The following is a 19,141-nucleotide window of genomic DNA, read 5'->3' as shown; positions in this document are numbered from 1 at the left end:
AACATTCTAACAAAATAAAACTTTATATCCAATACTTGCAGAGGAAATTCCATATAGTTTTCAAAGAGTGAAACTTCATCAAAATAAACTACACTTCGAAAAATGTCATTCTATTCCATAAAAAAAAATGAGAAATGGTAGAGATATTGCATTTATACTTTTCAAATATATTCCTGCGGAGTCGCTTGATGTTTCAACTATGGGCTATTTGGCCCTTAGTTTGTTAAATAAAAATTCTTTCTAATCGCAAACCCACTACTTTTACAAAAAAAAAAAAAAAAAAAAAAAAAAAAAAAAAAAACACTTTTTATTACGAAAATCATGAAGCAGACTTAAATAACAGAAAAAAGGGTGATTAGATTGAACATTTAAAAGAATAATCGTTTCATTTTAAATATTAATTTAACGACTCCAAAATCCTTTAAAAATTACTGAATTAAACTTCACAATAAAACTTCTTCAATCATTTGATTTTTATTGATTTTATTTGCAACTTCAGCAATGGTTTATTCAAACATGAACAGTGGAGTTACAATTTGAAAGGGGTTGAGACGTCCCAAGTTGTCCGGGCTATTGTCATCCTCATCTGCTGGAAGAATAACCTCGTGGCAAACCCCTCGGGCTAGTTTTATGTGGGCATCAAACAGGTAGGAAAAGAAATCTAGAGTTGGTGCTCCACACTGTTCCTCAACCCTTTCGATAACGCAACTTTTATAGAAATTCAGCACTCTGCAAATAAAATAAATAATTTATATCACTAAAATGATTCGTTACAAACCTTTTATATGCAATGAAATGAAGGTAATTTGAACTTGAAGGACCGAAGTAAAAATTGGAATGATTCAAAATTTCTAATTATACCAGCAGGAGTGCTCCCCCCTGGCACGTAATCGTGTATTCTCCAATCAAGGACTTATCACTTCTCAGCGAATTTTGAATATTTAACACTGGGTAAAGCCACAAATGGCATTTGCATGGCATTAGCGAACAACAGTTACGAAATATAAATCTTTGGAGTGATCCAGCATTTTTTGCTGAATGTATCATGTGAATATATATTTTGAATGCATTTTTGTCGATCGAAGGAAACCGCCATTTGAAACGGAGCTACAGTTACAGTCACAAGATAAAATACCGAATTTCAATAATTTAAGTCATGTCTTTTTTAATTATTGCGCTTACAATTATGTTATAATACAGACAGTCAGTCAGTCAATCCTTCGATAGATTTGGTTTAAAATTTGACAAGAATTTATATTGAATGTTAAACCTGTGTACCAAATTTTATTTACATAGCTCCTTGTGTTTTGTTGCTACCGAATTCCTTGCACTTGTACGGTCAGACAGGCAGTCGTTTTGTGAATGGATTTCATTCAAAATATGATAGAAATCTACAAATTTGCTCTGAAGTCTATATACTGAATTTCAGCCGTCCATCCAGAAATATTTTTATGTTATCCTGTGCAGAGAGATAGGCAAAATACCAAAAATGTATTTTTCGGACACGGAATTTTAAAACGTGGAACTTCGTTAAAATTTCGATTCCGAATGTTTGGAGTATACAATACTTTCTTCTATACTTCGTATAAAAAGAAAAAAAATAGGAGAAAATATTTTTTTTTCAATACATGTATAACATCTTTAATAAATACTATCTAATCTACATTAATACAAGTCATATTTTTAAATAGTTTGTACCGTATAGAAATCCGAACAACTAAATATATTTTGTCAAATTTTAAACATGAACTCTGAAGCACATAGTGGGATTTAGTAAAGCTTTTGTGATATTCTCTGCCTCGTCATCGTCTTCTCTGGTTATTTTAGCTTTATTTTCTGTGCTTAACGGTTTTTACTTTCACGTATACGTAACATAGAGTATTCGACAATAAAGATCTCGAGATTTTGACGAATCTCCAAGTTTTAAATCTCCCTGAGCCCGAAAAACTCATTTTTGGAAACAGTCTGTCCGTCTGTCTGTATCAGTGATAACTCATAAATGTTTTAAGCTAGAAAAATAAAATTTCCTTCGTGCGATATCATTACAGCAAATTTGTAGATTTACATCATGTTTTGAAGTCTGTTTGTCCTGCTGTTCGAATGTAAGTTAATAAGATAACTGCAAAACGGAGAGAGGTAGGTTGATAGGATGACTCAAAACGCAATGAGTTAAATGTAGTAAATTTGATATGGGTTAAATCAGTTAATATGTAGTAAATTGGATATGAGTGTAGTCTTGTGTCAAATTTTGGTTTAAATCTATTGGGAAAAACGCATTTAAGTCATAAATTTGATTTTCGAATGTAATTAGTCACGTGCCAAGATTAATCGCAAAATAACTCGCCAAAGTTCATACAATAGATTCAATAAAAATGCTAAATTCACACCAGAGGTAAATATTTCGTAACAATTCTGGGAAACGCGTTCTCCGAGAAAACACATTTGTTAAAGAGTATGCGAGAAAATTTCAGGAAGACCACCTCTATTGGTTACGTAAATTACGATTTCTTACTTCGAATTTGAATAAAAAATGCGAGTTTAAAATATTATCATATTAAAAAGACATCCAATATTTAGAAATAAGTTTAGATAGAAATATTTTACTTAAAAATCCAGTATTTTTTTTTTTTTTAGTTGCATGAAATCTATGAAAATATTCAATCTGATTCTATATAATCTAATTATCTTTTTGTACGTGATCTATTCTAATACTCACAATGATTATTCACTATTGCTATTTTGTTGTACGTGATGACAAAAGGTATTTACGTTTTTGATACCTTATATATAATTTATAAATTGGTAAAGATAAGCTTGAAGTTCCAACTAAAAACCGGGCTTAAAGGTAGGTGACTGCATTAAAAAGTCAACTTTTTGCGATAATGTGAATTTTTTTTTAACCCGCGAGCACTCGCAGCCATTTTCGAACACGAGAACTCGTGCCGGGTATCTCATACCGTAATTCATTTCTGCTATTTAAATATTAATTAATACTGTTTATAAGCAAACCTTAGGTAGTTAAATATTACAAAACAACGCATTTAAGAATTTAAGTGAATTTAATAATAATTACTTACATGTTTAGAGACAATTTTTACAAATTACATACTGATGCTCTACACAGAGACTCCTTTCACATTTTTGGCACATAAACCTTGATTTTCTGTCTTTATTACATGGACAAAATGCACATCGTTTATAGTTTCCTTTGAGCTTTTTTGCAGGCGGCTCACTATTAGTAAATCCCAATTCCTTAGAAGTGCTTGGATTTGTTATTATTCCTTGAGGCTTACGGTTTCTGTGTTGTTCTGAAAGAGCGAGTCCCAGTGTTTTCAGAAGCGACATTTCTTGAATAAGGTGTATTACCTAGAAGCTTGCTAATTATATTCCTTGAAGTCTTCCTAACATTTTGCCAATATTTTGTCTTTTCCCATTTTGTTACTTTATCTTTACCTATATAACAATCTGTTGTTGACAGTGAACATTCATCTTCTATTTCTGTATCAATTTCAGTAGAAAAATCGTGATCGTTGCAGTATTCTTCATCCTCAGAGGCAACACTATCGTCAGATAACGGTTCATCGTCACTAGAAACAGTTTCTATAGGGTGTCGTAAATATTCACTTTCTTCCTCGTAATTCATATAGCGCGTCATACTGCACTAAACTAAGAGACGGAAATGGAAACGTTTGACGAACACGAGGACTCGCACGGGTATGACATGCCCGTAACCCCTCTTTCTCAAAATCTATTTTTAGAACAGAACTGGTTTTTCCCCTACTCAAAGAATGTGGCCTTGGATGCAGCTACATGAAAATCTGGCCTAATCCGAAAAACAGGAAATAACAAAAAAGCTGAATGAAAATGGACCGGGCATGTCATACCCGGGTTAATATTCTTAATATTTGAACAGTTTTCTTCATAAAGTTTTTCAATTTTGTTTTGAAGTCCGTTTTGGGGGAAGTTCCACTGATTTTTATATTTCCATTTGTATACGTTTTAATGCAATTTTGCATTTTTAAAAACTATTTTCTGAAATTCTAATGTTTAATAGAATTTTCTTACGAAAAACCCCTTAAAGCAAAATTTAATACATATTTTTGTTCAAATTTGGTAGAATATTTTCTTAATATATTCTGCAGTTCCTGGGTTAAAGAATAAGTAATCTGTTCCTTTAGAAATGTTTTATAGTTTTTTTAGTGCTTCACAATACGAAAATAATTGAAACTTTTATGTTACTGATCAGTCAAACTCCATTACTTAAAAAATGGCTCAAAATGCAGCTTATTTTTTAATTCAGGAACTAAATATTATATTTCTTAAGGTATGTGAAAAATTTTAAGCAAAATGTTTAATATATCTCTAAACTAGAAGTTTTTTATTTTTTATTTTTTGCTTTATACCTCTTCTTAGCCACAAAAAATACTTTTTTTTTTCAATTTCTAAAACACCTTTGTTACTTAACAAATTATTATTATTTAACAAGCAAAATGTTTAATATATCTCTAAACTAGAAGTTTTTTATTTTTTATTTTTTGCTTTATACCTCTTCTTAGCCACAAAAAATACTTTTTTTTTTCAATTTCTAAAACACCTTTGTTACTTAACAAATTATTATTATTTAACAAGTATATTTTGGTATCATAGACTTTTTTTTCAATCTCTTTTATGCAAAAGTTCAAAAATATATCTGTTTTAGATTGTCTTTCAAACGATCGATTCTGAATATAACCTTAAACCGAGCAATTTACAATTAGTTTACCAGTCTGCAATCATAACAGGTAAAAAAAAATAATCCTCTTACCCGCATGCTTCCTGGTTTCCTCTGATTATCGTGTCCAGAGTGGTATGATTGTAGATTTCTTCAATCGGATCGGTGCAATCTTTATGATCGATGGCTTTCTTGTAGCATTCCTTTTCGCGTTCGAATACTGAAAAATTTCGATTTGCATCAGAATTTTCTTATTGAAACTTTTGATATATTTTTCGAAAACCATGATCTTATACATGAGATCCCTATAAAAGTTCGTGTCTTATTTTCATAGATGACGTCAGAGTGAACTTCATATGGAAATGCTGATACTTTGTTTGACTGCATTCAGTGAAACATATAAATGTCTTTTGTCCGTGAAGAGTTGAATATTGATAAAATAGAACAAGTTTGAAATTCTACAATTTTTTTAAATGGACGGGATAAAGGCTTATTTTTGACATATAATGCTTTTTGAATTTCGGAAAGGCATCAGTGTTGCAGTTGCACAATGGAAATATTTAGACCGTGCTCCTACTCTGCGGATTTTCATGTTTCCGAAAGGGTGAATTTATACTGGAAGATCAACCATGACCGGGAGGGTCTTCTAACATACATGACATTGTTGTATTTGCTACGATGAAAGAAAAACCCTAGAATAATAACTGAAGGAATTGCGGAATAAAAGTGAAGTTAATATATAGTAATGTTCTCTTTTGGTTATTTTTTGGAAGAAAAATTTGGAGAAGTATCTGCGGTGGATTGTAATCAAGAATTATAAAAACATTTTATACGAATATTGATATTTTTAAATTAATAAAATTACAGAATGTGATCTGAAGATAGATTTACATCAGAGCACAGTTTTCTGCTTCCATATATGAATTTTAAAACTCCTGTCAGATCCGGAACTGTTAAAATTGGCCTCGGAATAGATTTTAATATATGGCGGTAAACAAGATGAACTTCGATTTAAGAAAAAAGAAAACAGAGAAAAGAGTTCAAATGCCAGGAAGAAATCATTAAATTTACTGCTGTGCTGGCAAATTCAATGCTTTCATTTTTTTCCTTTGTTTATTTCTGAAATAGCCCTGCGTCTCTCAAAAAAATGTAGGATTTTTTTTTTTTTTTTTTTTTTTTTTTGCTGATGATGATAAATATAGTGTGGCCCATATAAACTTAGATCTAATGTATTTGGACCAAACTGGTATATGATGTTTGCTAGATACGTATTAAGGGTGTCCCAAAATCAATGCAAGATTTGGATTTGCCACCATTCGTGCTGTAAAATGTTGGCAATCCTATTTAAAAAAAACCATTTGAGAGCTCATAGTTTAAGTTTAATAAAAATGGAGCGTTACAAGATAGAACATTTTCATTGTTGAAAAATATTTCATTGTTGAAATTGTTGAAAATTCATTGTTGAAAAATATTTCAAAAATAATGAAAATCTGGGAGCCACAGTTTAAAAACTTGAGAATTGGACCCCTAGATCATGTGATTTAGCACCATTGAATTTCTTTTTATGGGATTGTTTGAAGTCAAAGATCTATACTAACAAGTGCACAAGCCCGCGTACAGTGAAGGAAGACATTCAAAGCTGCATCAAAGAAATTCAGACACATTTATGCAAAATGGTCATGGAAAGTTTAGACAAAAGAATGCGTATGTGCCAACAAAGCCATGGAGGCCATTTGCCCTATGTGTTATTTCATACATAAACCTATCCTGTACACTTTGCGATTCAATAAAAATATAACTTAAAGAAAAAAACTGCATTTTTTATTTAGTTTAAATCTTGTATTAACATGTTGTTCTATAGTGTAAAACTCCATTTTTACTAACACTAAACTATCAGCTATCAAATGGGGTTTTTTTATAGGGTTGCAAGTACTTTGCTGTACGAATGGTGGCCAAGCCAAATCTTGAATTAATTTTAGGACATCCTTTAGAAAGGCTTAAAATCAGATGAATTGACAGTGCTGATAGAGATATTAATCAATTAAATCAGGTAATTGGAGAAATTTGAATGAGAACGGTCCAAAAGAATAAACTTATTATTGATAGGACCCATTCTAGGTTGTCCATATATTGATTATGATGATGGTAACCAATGGGAATCAAAATATTAAAAAAAAAAAAAATGTTCTGTAAATTTGCAAGCTGTAGGAAATGTCAAATACCATACAGTTATCTCACATATATGATTGAAATGTAAATTTGAAGCTGTAGGAAATTTCAAATACTATAAAGTTATCTCACATATATGAATAAAATGTAAATTTGCAAGTTATATGAAATTTCAAATATTACAAAGTTATCTTACATATATGATTGAAATGTAAATTTGCAAGCTGTCGGAAATTTCAATACTTCAAAGTTATCTATATAACTATTATAAATGTGAAAGTTTGAATGGATAGATGGATGGATGGATGAATGTTTGTTAGTCAATCACGTCAGAACGGCTGAACGGAATTAGATGAAATTTAGCACAGAGGTAGATCATAGTCTGGAATAGGTTACTATTTATTCCAGTTAATTCTTTATTAATTAAAAACTAACTTTCTCACCAAAAATATGAGGCCAAATCCCGCCAAAAATGAATAAGGCTTTAGTTTTTTTTTTTTTTTTTCTTTTTTCTTTTTTTTTTTTTTTTTTTCACGCTAATTAGGTTAGGCTTAATGTTGTTTTCGACCGAATATTTCAAACTATTCTATGTATTTTCTTAGTGTTTGATGCCTTAAAAATTAAACATTGTTAATTAATCGATCTTTCGGATTTATTCTGAAATACTTTTAAATTAAAATAAAACATGAATTAAGGAAATTGAAAATTTCTAATTTGCATTGCGTTACCCCAACTGGCGTTGAAAATTCGCGCATGCGCAGTGTTTCGGATTGTTGATAACTGTGTTTTCATTTTAATTGAGAGTTTAAAAATTATGTGTATTATATATACTTTTGTAGATATCTCAATCTCTATCGATAAATAAAATAAACTTGACTTGATTTTAAAGAAACACGGACTTGATTTGCTGATTTGTTTCATTTCAGATATATAATGTAAATAAATTGTTTTTAGGTTAGTTAAATGCTTTTGTAATTAAATTGTATTTATATCTCTCTATACTACTATTATAAATGTGAAAGTTTGGATGTATGTATGGATGTTTGTTAGTCAATCACGCCAGAACGGCTGAACAGAATTGGATGAAATTTAGCTGAGAGATAGATTATAATCTGGAATAAGACACAGGCTACTATTTATTCCGTTTAATTGAGTGGTTAATTTTTTATTAGCACAGAGGTAGACTAACTTTCCCGCCAAAAATCTGCCCAAATGAGTAAAGCGTCAAGTGGGGGGGGGGGTCCCACGCCAATGAAATTCGGCTTAACATGATTTTGACTAGTATTTCAAACGATACTGTTTATTTTCTTAGTATTCAATACATTTAAAATTAAACATTGTTAATTAATCGATCTTTCGGATTCATTCTGAAGTACTTTTGAATTAAAATAAAACAGAATAAAGGAAATTAAAAATTTATAATCTATATTGCGTTACTCCAATTGGCGTAGAAAATTCATACATTTGTGTTGCCCCAATTGGCGTTGAAAATTCGTGCATGCGCAGGAGTAACAAGAGAATATCGGAATTTATAGCCATTGATGCTATGAATTCCAATCTATTTCCACGTTTACGAAGTCGCTTGTAAAAGCTAGTCTTACATACATAATTGAAATGTAAATTTGTAAGTCATAGGAAACTTCAAATAGCATAAAGTTATCTTACATATATTGTTGAAATCTCCTTCGGCGCATATTTCGTCATAGATCGCTCCTACCCGCAATGCCTCTCGGAAGAAGCGCATGTCGCACAGGAGTGCTCTGTCGGCGATGCAGACCATTTGGTTCCTCAAATCGTCACCTGCGAAAAGAAGGAATTTATATATTCCGTGAAATTCCTATTTAAACAGTGAATATCAAAAATTACAAAATGGAATTTATCCAGTATGATATCAGTCAACATAACATAATCAGAAAATCAATTTGAAGAACGTTTTTCCCCGGTTCCGTCGTGCGTCTATTTTGCAAAACCTATGTGGATACAAATGAGCACATAGTTAAAAATACAAAATTATAATTGAATTTGAACATTTGCTTAGTTGAAAAACTCGCAAAATTTCAAAATTCTCATTTGATTCACATTTTACAAAATAGCATTGAGTTTTTAGGTTGTACTTGATGAACATGCAGCATGTCCATAAAGTCACACTGGTATTTAAAACACCGTTATTTTACAACCAAAACAAAATTCAGCACTGAAATGGTAGATTTTATATTTACTGATGGTGAAAATTTCGATCAAATTCATCGATAGTCTATATTCTATGCAATGTGCTGGGTGAAAAATTAAAATTTTCATTTCCTTATGATTCAACATAAGAAGATCATACAATGCGAATGAAAATATCAATCAGCGAACTCCCCAGCAAAACAATCAACTTTTGTATAAAAAGAGTTTCGATAGTTGCTAAGAAGTTAACAATTGAAAAGTGATTCAGTCCCTAACTTGGACTAACTTTTAATCAATACTGCTGATACTTGGTGGAGTTTAACCTGTTGAACTGTATGACAAAAATATGTGGTGGTAACATTATAAGCCAGTTAACAACTTCCGGAGAAGAGTGTACACTTTTGTCTAGTGGCTTTGTTACTCGGCTACGAACCCTAACGTTACGAGTTTGAACCTCAACCCGCACATTGGTGACCCTGGTTCTGAACAACCGCATCCTTCGTTCTACTGTCGTGGCTCCATCTACCGGCAGCAACCACTCACACACGCTCGCCGTTGCCCGCCATAACACTTGGCGCGATATCAACGTTCGTCGCTCGCCATAACTCCTGGCGCGATAATCACGTTCGTCGCTCGCCATAACTGGAGCGATAAACTCTACCGACTCACTGGTGGGGGACTATTGTGGTGGTAACATTATAAGCCAGTTAACAACTTCCGGAGAAGAGTGTACACTTTTGTCTAGTGGCTTTGTTACTCGGCTACGAACCCTAACGTTGCGAGTTCGAACTTCAACCCGCACAAACATCTCATAAGATTTAGGAAACATGCAGAAATCTACTGATTTTTGAGGAAGTTGTCATGTGAGGGGGCTTTCCTTAATTTGATTCGATTCAATTTTTTTTTTTTTTATTGTTAGAAATCTTTATTGAACACAAAACGACACTCATAACGTAAACGTATCACGGATTTGAGCTCGTCAAGCCAAAGAACGCATTGAACTTTCCTACACACAGTCTCTGTCATGAATAAGAGAAAAATACATTCAAGTTACGTCATCCTCGAATGACGTCTTCAATATTCTTCATGGGACAAAAATTATTTTCGAATTTCTCTGCGAATGCAATGTTCCCTTATTTTCTTTAATGCAATGCAAGTATCCTAGCTGCAGTGAACGTCGCTTAATGTGATCACAATTGTTTTCATTTGCTTTATATTATCAAAATCCTCTGGTTTTCGAAACATTGAATTTAAATGTGTACAAACATATTCGTTTGCTGTAATCGTAGCATTGTTTAATGTTATCAGATTTGAAATATAGAACTGACCGATCCTTCATTTTTAACCAGCATTAATGGTAGATAGAATTTAGCAGAGAAAATAAGCAAGAGAGAAGAGAATAGAGAGAATTTAGCATTTTTACTAAATCTGTCCTTAGTGAGTTATTTGGCGATTCATCCTTGGCATGCGGTTAATAGTATCCGAGAATCAAATTTGTGTTTTAGGGGCGTTTTTTTCCCAACCAATTGAAATAAGAATTCGACACAAAGCTACACACGGATCCATAAAATTACATACCATTTTTCATATATTTAAATCATTACGAACTTTGATTTATCGCATTTACGTGTTTCTAAAAGCATAGATTGGCAGACAGTCAATCCATTGTTGGATTTGTCTCAGCATTCGACAGGTATCTAGACTACAGATGCTAATTATCTGTATCTAAAGTTATCTATCTATCTCTTCGCTTTGCAGTAATCGTGTTAAGTTATATTCGAACAGCCAGACAGACTTCTTCTGAGCGGAGTTTGCTCAAAATTTGACAGAAATCTATAAATTTGGAGTAAAGACAGTATTCCAAATTTCATCGGTCTAGATTAAAGTGTTTCTGCGTTATCTTTGTCACAGATAGACAGACGGGAATTTTCTAAAAATATATTTTTCGAACTCAGAGCGGTCTAAAACTTGAAGAGACATCAAAATGACGAGTTCGAATTTTTTGACAATTTCTGCACTTTCTCTATACTACATATACGAGAAAGTAAAAAATAGTGATATCTTGCTGTTTCCGTGGTTAAAAAATGGTTATATATACAGTTGAGCAAATATGGAGAAATATCGATCTTTGGCCATTAGCTTATTCCTTCAAATAAATGATTTTTTTTTTTTTTTGCGCTGTTAAAAATAAATATAAAATGTTTTTTTTTTTTCATTTTAACTTATTATTAGATACAGCCAAAAATGAATTGAATTGTATCAATATGGGACTCATTATTGTGGGGGCAAATTAAAGAGCAAATGAAAACCCTATTTCGTATTTAAAATCCAAAGAAAGCAATTTTTTTCTACGAGCTTTAAAATTTTCAAAAGCACGCGATTGAATGTTTTGATGAATGAATTTGAATTTGATCTCAACATTACATAGCATATGCTTTTGACCATCCTGTTTGGTGTATAGTTCAAATTGCGCAAAGAAGGCAAATAGCAAAAGCCCGAAAAATTCAACATGTATTGCATTAAAAAATTTCAATAATAATAAAGAAAAAAATTCTACATTAAAGACTCTGATATCATTAAAAAGTCATTTTTTGAGTTTTAAGATAGTATAAAAACAATTTTCGTGAAATAATAGTTTTGGAAAATATGGTCATCCATTTCCATAAGTAAGTCATAGTCGGCCCATCTGAACACTGTTAAGCTTATTTTCGTGCTGGAAAAAACTCCCTGTTTCAGGTCTATTTCTCGATATTTTTGCTTCTTCATTCCTTCTCCTGAATGGAATTTTCAGTGGCACCGCCATCTCTATCCAAAGCATTTTTAATAATATTTCACGACTCCATTCATTAGCGAAGCGTTAGATATGTGCAGCTATAATAATGCTTTTGTTTACATTTGGTTTCTTTATATCTGGCTGTTACCATTCAGCAGTAAGTAATAAAAAGGGAATTCTGTCCTGCATGCGCTAGCGCTTTATCTATATATAGATTATGCGTTGTATAATATGTACATTCTATGAACATTCCAGCTACGAATGATTCTTAAGTTCCTTCATATTTATATTTTACCAAAAGTTTTACAATAAGTATCTATATATTTTAAATAATCAGCAAAACTAAAATTATCAACCCTCTATGTACAACTACTGATAAGATTTCCTTCAATTTTTGTTTTATATCAAAATCCATGAATTTAAATATACCCGCAATGCTTCTTAATACCGTCCAGAAGTATTAATAAAAAATCCCACAGAGACGTTTTCTCCTTAATATATTCGTATATCTGCACAAAAAATCAGTTTGTTTGATTCTCTTGGATGAATTTAATACAAAATAAGACATATATACTTTTAGGGAATAGATAACGTACCAGAACTGTCCCATTCAGCTTATTTCGTTTTCTGATTATCGGGATTATAGACACATGCACAGGACAAACAACCTGTAAACATATTTGGTATAAAATCTGATACAAATCTACATTTCTAGGTATTCGTATAAAGTACCATTCCAAAAAATTGGCTTTATTTTTGTATATTTGTATCCAAATATGCAAGAATATTTGATAAATTTCCTTCCACATAATACTTGCATATAAGGACAAGTAGACTTCTCATTGGTGGATTTCACTAAAAATTCAATCAAAATGTATGTTTTTGATACACAGTGCATTAAAATCCATTCCGCATAGCTTATAGATTTGCTGTAACATCGATTTATAGCATGCACAGACAGGCAGATATAATTCTAAAACTGATATTTACAGACTGTTATTCAATCCGAAGATTCGTCAATATTCCAAGGTCAACTTTTTCGACAGTTATAGCACTTTCACTCTGTCATTTTTCTGCGAGCAAATAAAAAAGATATAACATATTCAACAAAGCATCTATCTTCATTCTATGTTAACGAATTGATTCTTAATATAATTCGTCTGAGTTTTATTCATTCTTGTTACGTATAGCTTTGTGCTATCATAAGTGCGTCCGCTAAACTATCCTGATTGGTTGGGACATTCCTGATTTCTGACGTCATCACTTGATCCTGTTCTCTTCACAATAGCAGAGTATAATTCAGCCACTTTAGCTAAATTCTTTGTAATAGTCATGTAATTCGTAAAATAAAAATTAATGTATTCATAGAAAATAAAAGGCTGATTTCGATCTAATATATCAACATAAGGGAATTCATATCAGAGCACATATGAAATATCATAGCAGCATTTGATTATATCTAATCGTTTTCTGGTACATAGATAGAAAATGCGCCAAATCAGTAGAGAAAATGTAGAGTCTTTGAGAAGTTTACGGGAAAAAAATAACCATATATTTAGGAATAGAAAGAAAATCAAATTTTGTAACACACTCAGAATGATAAATTTGATGAACTTTAGCAAGAAGACAATATTTTAATATTATCGATTGCATACTTTGGCGACAATTCAATTTTGCATTTCTGAAACACTCTTGTGTATCAGAAATTGTAATCTGCCTTTAAATTCAGATAACTTGATAAAAATAGTGTCACCTTATAGATTTTTCTTTCAAATATGTAGTTATTTATAATAATTCTTTCAGAAACTTGAAAGAAATTTAAATTTTCTTGGATTTTGCGCATTTTTCGTCTACTCATTATAAATCAAAAAAAAATTATAGATGGGACACGCTTGCTATAGTGATGCTCCACGTGGACTTACCTATCATCCTTTTTCGATTAATAATATAGGTAAATCTTTTAAGAACTGCAACCTTTTTTACACAAAATGTTCAACAAGTACCACAAAATTATACGTCAGAATATCAAGCAACATAGCGAAGATATCTTACAATACATTGTGGTAATAGGAAGCAAACAACGGCAAATAAAGTGAAATTGTAAGGCATTGAAATGCTACTTATAAATTTTAGAAATCTGCATTAATTTTTATATCAACAATAAGTTTTCCTACAACATTTATCTATTAGCTGTTTTAAAGTATTCAAATTTTATAACTTATATCTACTGCAGAAATATTTTATAATTATCTGTAACTTGTTTCTTAGTATCTGGTTGAAAAGTGTTGCTGAAAATTTTGCTACAATTTTCAAAAGTTCAGGCAAATATTTTTTATATACTATGTGTACTTACAAAGAGAGGGCCTCGTGTCTAAGTTACCAGGATTCAAAACTTGTCGACTGCATTTAGTAAATATCGATCTGAAACACTCTGTATCTGAATACACCGATCCCAGCAGAGCTGAAAGAGAGAAAAAAAGTCGAGTCAAATGTTAATAGAGAGGTACTGCGTAAGATAATCAAAAAGAACTTTTATTTAAAAACAAAACAGAAAATGGAACATCATATAAGTGGAAGTAAAACTTCGCTCGGCAGCTTCATTTTTTTCCCTTCCTTCTTCTTCTTCCACTTTTTTTTTTGTGTGTGTGAAATTTTAAATAAAATCTTATTTTTCTTTTAAAATTATAAGCAAAATATAATTGAATTGAAAACGCGGGATCAAACATAAAAAATATGCACAGAAATCCGAAGCCCTAACCACTACTCCATCTCGGATGTGCTTATTCGGGGCATGCATAGCCACTTGTCAATATTTAATTATAAAAAAATTGTGTAAAATCGCGTTTTTTCAGGACAGACACCTATGTGGATAAACTGAAAAAGCAAACCCTTGTCTAAATATAAAATGAGATCCAAGTCTTTACCAAGATACACGAAATAAATTTAAGCATATAAAAAATTACATGTTTAAAGCTATAAGATTAGATTAGGCAGTAAAAAATCTATAGAAGACAGATTTTAATGCTTAAGATAGGCATAAAAGATTGGAATAGAGAGAAGAAGACGTAATAAATGCCTAGGAAAAAACTTCTTGAGTTGGATCATATGTAAGACAGTCCATGTTGCTTGAGTTTGATATAAAGGATTCCAATGAAGCATAAAAAAGGCAAATTTCATTTCAAGAAAGAAGATACTTTAGACAGAAATTATGTAAGACAGATAAAATCCAACAGATGAAAAAATGCAAGATGTGACTAAGTGATTTAAGAATGACAGATGGCGGTTAGCTCAAATAAAATTAAATTTAAGATCAAAAGAGTTACAGTCACAAACTTTTGATACAACACACTTAACACATAAAATAATTTAGACAAATCCTGACAACGCTATATTTCCTACGGCCAGAGGTTGACTATTTATTTCACTCTATCGCCGCTAGAGGGCTATCTTGCTATTTTTTTTTACAAGGTCAATACAGCATACACATAGCATGTACATATACATATATGCTATTATGTCATATAAGAGAAATAATGCTAAGCGAAACACATAAATATAGAAAATCATGTACGATCGAATTTATCTTTTTATTTAAACATAAGACACCAAAAGATAGACAGCGGCACAATTCAGTTGCGTTTCCGTTAACAAAACATATCACCTGTTAATAACGAAATAGTACATGTAACAAATAATGATATACAAGAAAATTTCTATAAAAATAGAGATTATTATTCAAACGTTGCAGATAACAGCTTTTCCTTTGAGAAATACAAAATTCATTTCCAAGAAAGAAGAGAGAAATGAGAAAGTAACAAATCAAAACCCAAGTTCTACTACAAAAATATATAAAAATTATACTTGAAATGCTTTTTTTTATTAACCGAATAGATATTCTTATAAAACACTGCTTCTTAATTTTTTTCTTCTCCAGTTCCTCTTAATTATACTTTTTATTTTTAAGAACTTCCTACTGTCATATATCCCCCCCCCAAAAAAAAACTCCTTAGTGCAAAAAAGTTTTATTCATAACATTAAGTACTTGCATAAAAGACTAAATTAACTGAATAACTTTATTGGATATTCAACATGTCCACTTTAATCATGGTTGAGTAGTTGGTATCTTAACCGTTACGCATGTCATGCATTCTCAATGGGAAAAAAGCTTTAAAGATGTTAAGAATATGTTATGCTGTTTGAGACAATATATTGCTGAAAAAATTACTAGGCCTAATTTTTTTTCTTGGACCTAATAATCGTATTTAGTAAAGATTCCTAGCACATTAACATCTTTTTTAAAAACAGAGGAAGTGAGACATTTTTTTTTCAATCAAAACTGAGCAAGTTATAAAGAACAGTTAAATGTTATTATTTTAGCCGATTTTAAGCCATTTCAACTGTTATCTGGAAGAAGATCAACTATTTAATGGACTCGGTTCTCTAAAACTGCCTACTGATTGGTTTAAAATACTAAAATTCAAAGGTCTATATCTCTTATTTTGATCCAAAAAACATGGAGTTTTGTTGTTGTTGTTATCGTTTGTTTAAAATATTATTGCATGAAAAATATCTTTCAAAATAATACAGATTATCAGATGACAGAATGATCCAGCAGAAAATTAAAATCAAATTATCCTTCAGCTATATATATTTTAACTCTTAAGAAAAGCTAATATGCATCCATAACATACGTTTAGCGTTTATATTTCTTCTATATTTGCTATTTCCAGTATTATATTTATCCACTGTCTTTCAGAATAATAAGACCAGCAATGTTTCACTTCCTTACGTTTGGTAGGTTTCGTTTTTTTTTTTTTTTTTTTTTTTTTTTTTGCACAAACTATTGTTGACTATGTGCTGCGCCAACCAGTGATTTAAAATGAATATGAGAATATGAAATTTTACTAAGAGAGGTTATAAATGATATTTTTTAAGAAAATAAACATATAATTTCCTCTACTGAGTATAAAATAGCAATCATCAGAAGAATGAAACCTGTAACAAAAAACTTTTTCAAGGAAAATAACAGCGAAAGATGCATGGCCAACAGATTTTGATCCATCTGTGTATATTGGTGTAAAATCTTGATAATAATACCCGTAATCAAGAAATTTTTGTCGATAAATAATATTTGCTGCGTCAGATTTGATAAAAGTTTTAAAAGGATTCAAATATTGCAAATTAGGAATTTTCCAAGGGGGACTTTTATGTAATGGCTGTGGAACTACATATGTAGGCAGTAAATTTAAGTCAGCTAGAATGGTATGAATTCACGTAAAAAATACAGGTATAAATGATTTCCTGTTATCTTGCAGTCGAACTAAAAATGGGCGAAGTTTAAAATTATGGAATGGATGATTCACATTTGATTCGATTCTAAAATAATAAGTGGGATATAGCATCTTCCTTCTTAATTCAAGAGCAAGCTCATAGTATTCGACATACAGCCTCTTAACAGGTGATGTTCTCAGAAGCTCCTGAACAAAGTCGAAGAGCTGCGTGATGAATTGAATCCAGCTTTAATAACGCATTTTTTTCGTGCAGATCCATAAATTTCACAACCGTAATCGTTTAGAGTGTACTGTGGCATTGTACATTTTAAGCATCGAACTTTAGTCTGCTTCCCAGTCTGTAGTTGATAGAACTTTTAAGGTATTTAGTGATTTTTTTTCACTTCCCTTACACTTCTGTACAGCTTTAAACTCTTCTATACAAAAAAGGGCTTATTGCACCTGCTATTTTTTACAAAATAAATTCTTTTAAAATGCTTGATAAAGATTTTTTTTTAATTCTCTTTTATTAAAAAGTTGTTATTTGGCCTTCTATAATCTTATCTAAATACTAACTGGCTTTAGTGATTATCTGATTCATTGGTAATATTAATTGTGTTAATTTTTAATTAAATCCCGTATATATAATTCGATAATTGTTAAATTAAAGCAGATAGTGAAACTCTGATTCTTTAATAGTTTTACGTTTGTTATATTCATTATGTACATAAAACTTTTTATTAAAATCTAGATCCTTGACATCGTATTGCCATTATGAACTTAAGTATGTAGATAATTTATCTCAAATGACACGCTGCCTTTTGAGAACAACGTAATTTTCCTTTAATATTCATCTAGTTGTTGGAAATTATACAAAAAAAAAAATATATACTTTATCAAAAACTGCGAAAATTCAGGAAAAAGATTACGCTTTTTTTTTTAAATTTAAAACTATTTATAAATTAGTTTTGTGCAATAACACTTTCGTAAGTTATTATAAAACAATCTTAAAATGTAGGCTGTTCCGAATAAACTAAAATTCTTTTAAAAGTTGCTCCAAACTTTATAATTCCATTTTCCAAAGAAATATCTGCATTAAAAATAGTGGTCCTAGATCAAACGGTCTGGCCTGTAGAGTTCCAAAACATGCGTTCTTCTTTATTATTAGTAGAGAAATAGAAATAAAGACAAAAGATTAAATTTAATAGCAATTAATTTGCTTCATTTTATAATAAATTTTTTGAGAAATATGGGTAACCAGAAAATATTTAATTTTTTAAGTAGATACTTTAAGCTATCATTAATATTTCTAAATATAAACCATTATTAAACATATAAAACATCATTAATCATAAACTATTAATAAACATAGGAAACATCTTGAATCAATAATATTTCTACTCAGTCATCATTCTTGCAATTAAAAATCATTGTTATTTTTAATTAATTTTATTTTAGATGTATTTTCAGGTAAGATTAATCATACTTTAACTGCCATCAGAATTATTAACCAGAAATTATTCGTAAAAAATTAATTCTATCATCTTATTTAGCCTTAATTATTGTATGACATTTTAAACGCCATGTTATTGCTATAATTGCAACGCCCATTTTCATAATGATTCTAGTTAGTTCAACTTTCTATACAAAAATTTCAAATATATTATCAAATGATAAAAATCACTTACCTGCAACTACCAGCAAAATATCGATCCTCATTGTGGGAAAATTATTTCCTTTCACACCTGGGTAGTGAATAAATCACAGTAATTGAAATGCTTGAAAGGTCTCAATTTATAAGAATAATTATCTTCTTATTTATTTTTTATTGTTTTTTTTTTCAGCAATCTTCTGAAGTACGGCTAATGTCAGGTGTGAATGAAGCCATCTTATCAGTTTCTGTGATTTACCACCTGTTGTCATTTTTCGCGTATTCGTTCCCAAATACACTTTTTTGCTTTCTCGTATGCGAAGTTCAACAAAAAGAAAGTACTGTATCAAAATATTCAAACTCGAGGTTTTGAGGAATTTCCATGCTTTCGACATTTT

The 19,141-nt window shown here is 30.7% G+C and overlaps 1 protein-coding gene across 2 annotated transcripts; it reads right to left on the bottom strand.

Annotated features, from left to right (window-relative positions):
* Positions 1-467: 467 nt before the first annotated feature.
* LOC129989005 (uncharacterized) lies at positions 468-18,885 on the bottom strand. 2 transcript variants are annotated; one of them, XM_056097310.1, is made up of 6 exons: positions 18,781-18,838; positions 14,176-14,283; positions 8,546-8,680; positions 4,863-4,931; positions 4,805-4,832; positions 468-729 (listed from the first exon to the last, which is right to left on the bottom strand). In XM_056097310.1, the coding sequence occupies exons 1-6, from the start codon at positions 18,809-18,811 to the stop codon at positions 507-509; spliced, it is 594 nt and encodes a 197-aa protein (XP_055953285.1). In that variant the 5' UTR covers positions 18,812-18,838; the 3' UTR covers positions 468-506. The 2 variants fall into 2 exon arrangements, with proteins under 2 accessions (XP_055953285.1, XP_055953284.1); XM_056097309.1 differs by having other exon boundaries at positions 4,805-4,931; positions 18,781-18,885.
* Between the last annotated feature and the right edge of the window lie 256 nt (positions 18,886-19,141).

The sequence above is a fragment of the Argiope bruennichi genome, chromosome 10 (assembly GCF_947563725.1).
Source record: "Argiope bruennichi chromosome 10, qqArgBrue1.1, whole genome shotgun sequence".
NCBI classification, from domain to species: Eukaryota; Metazoa; Arthropoda; class Arachnida; order Araneae; family Araneidae; genus Argiope; species Argiope bruennichi.
This window is presented reverse-complemented; position numbering and strand designations above follow the sequence as displayed.

Excerpts from the sequence above, each read along its gene's own strand:
- LOC129989005 (XM_056097309.1), bottom strand. The coding sequence starts at position 18,811 with ATGAGGATCGATATTTTGCTGGTAGTTGCAG. Across the intron at positions 14,284-18,780 it reads TATTTTGCTGGTAGTTGCAG|CTCTGCTGGGATCGGTGTAT; the intron begins GTAAGTGATTTT and ends TCTCTCTTTCAG. Across the intron at positions 8,681-14,175 it reads AGACACGAGGCCCTCTCTTT|GTGACGATTTGAGGAACCAA; the intron begins GTAAGTACACAT and ends TTCTTTTCGCAG.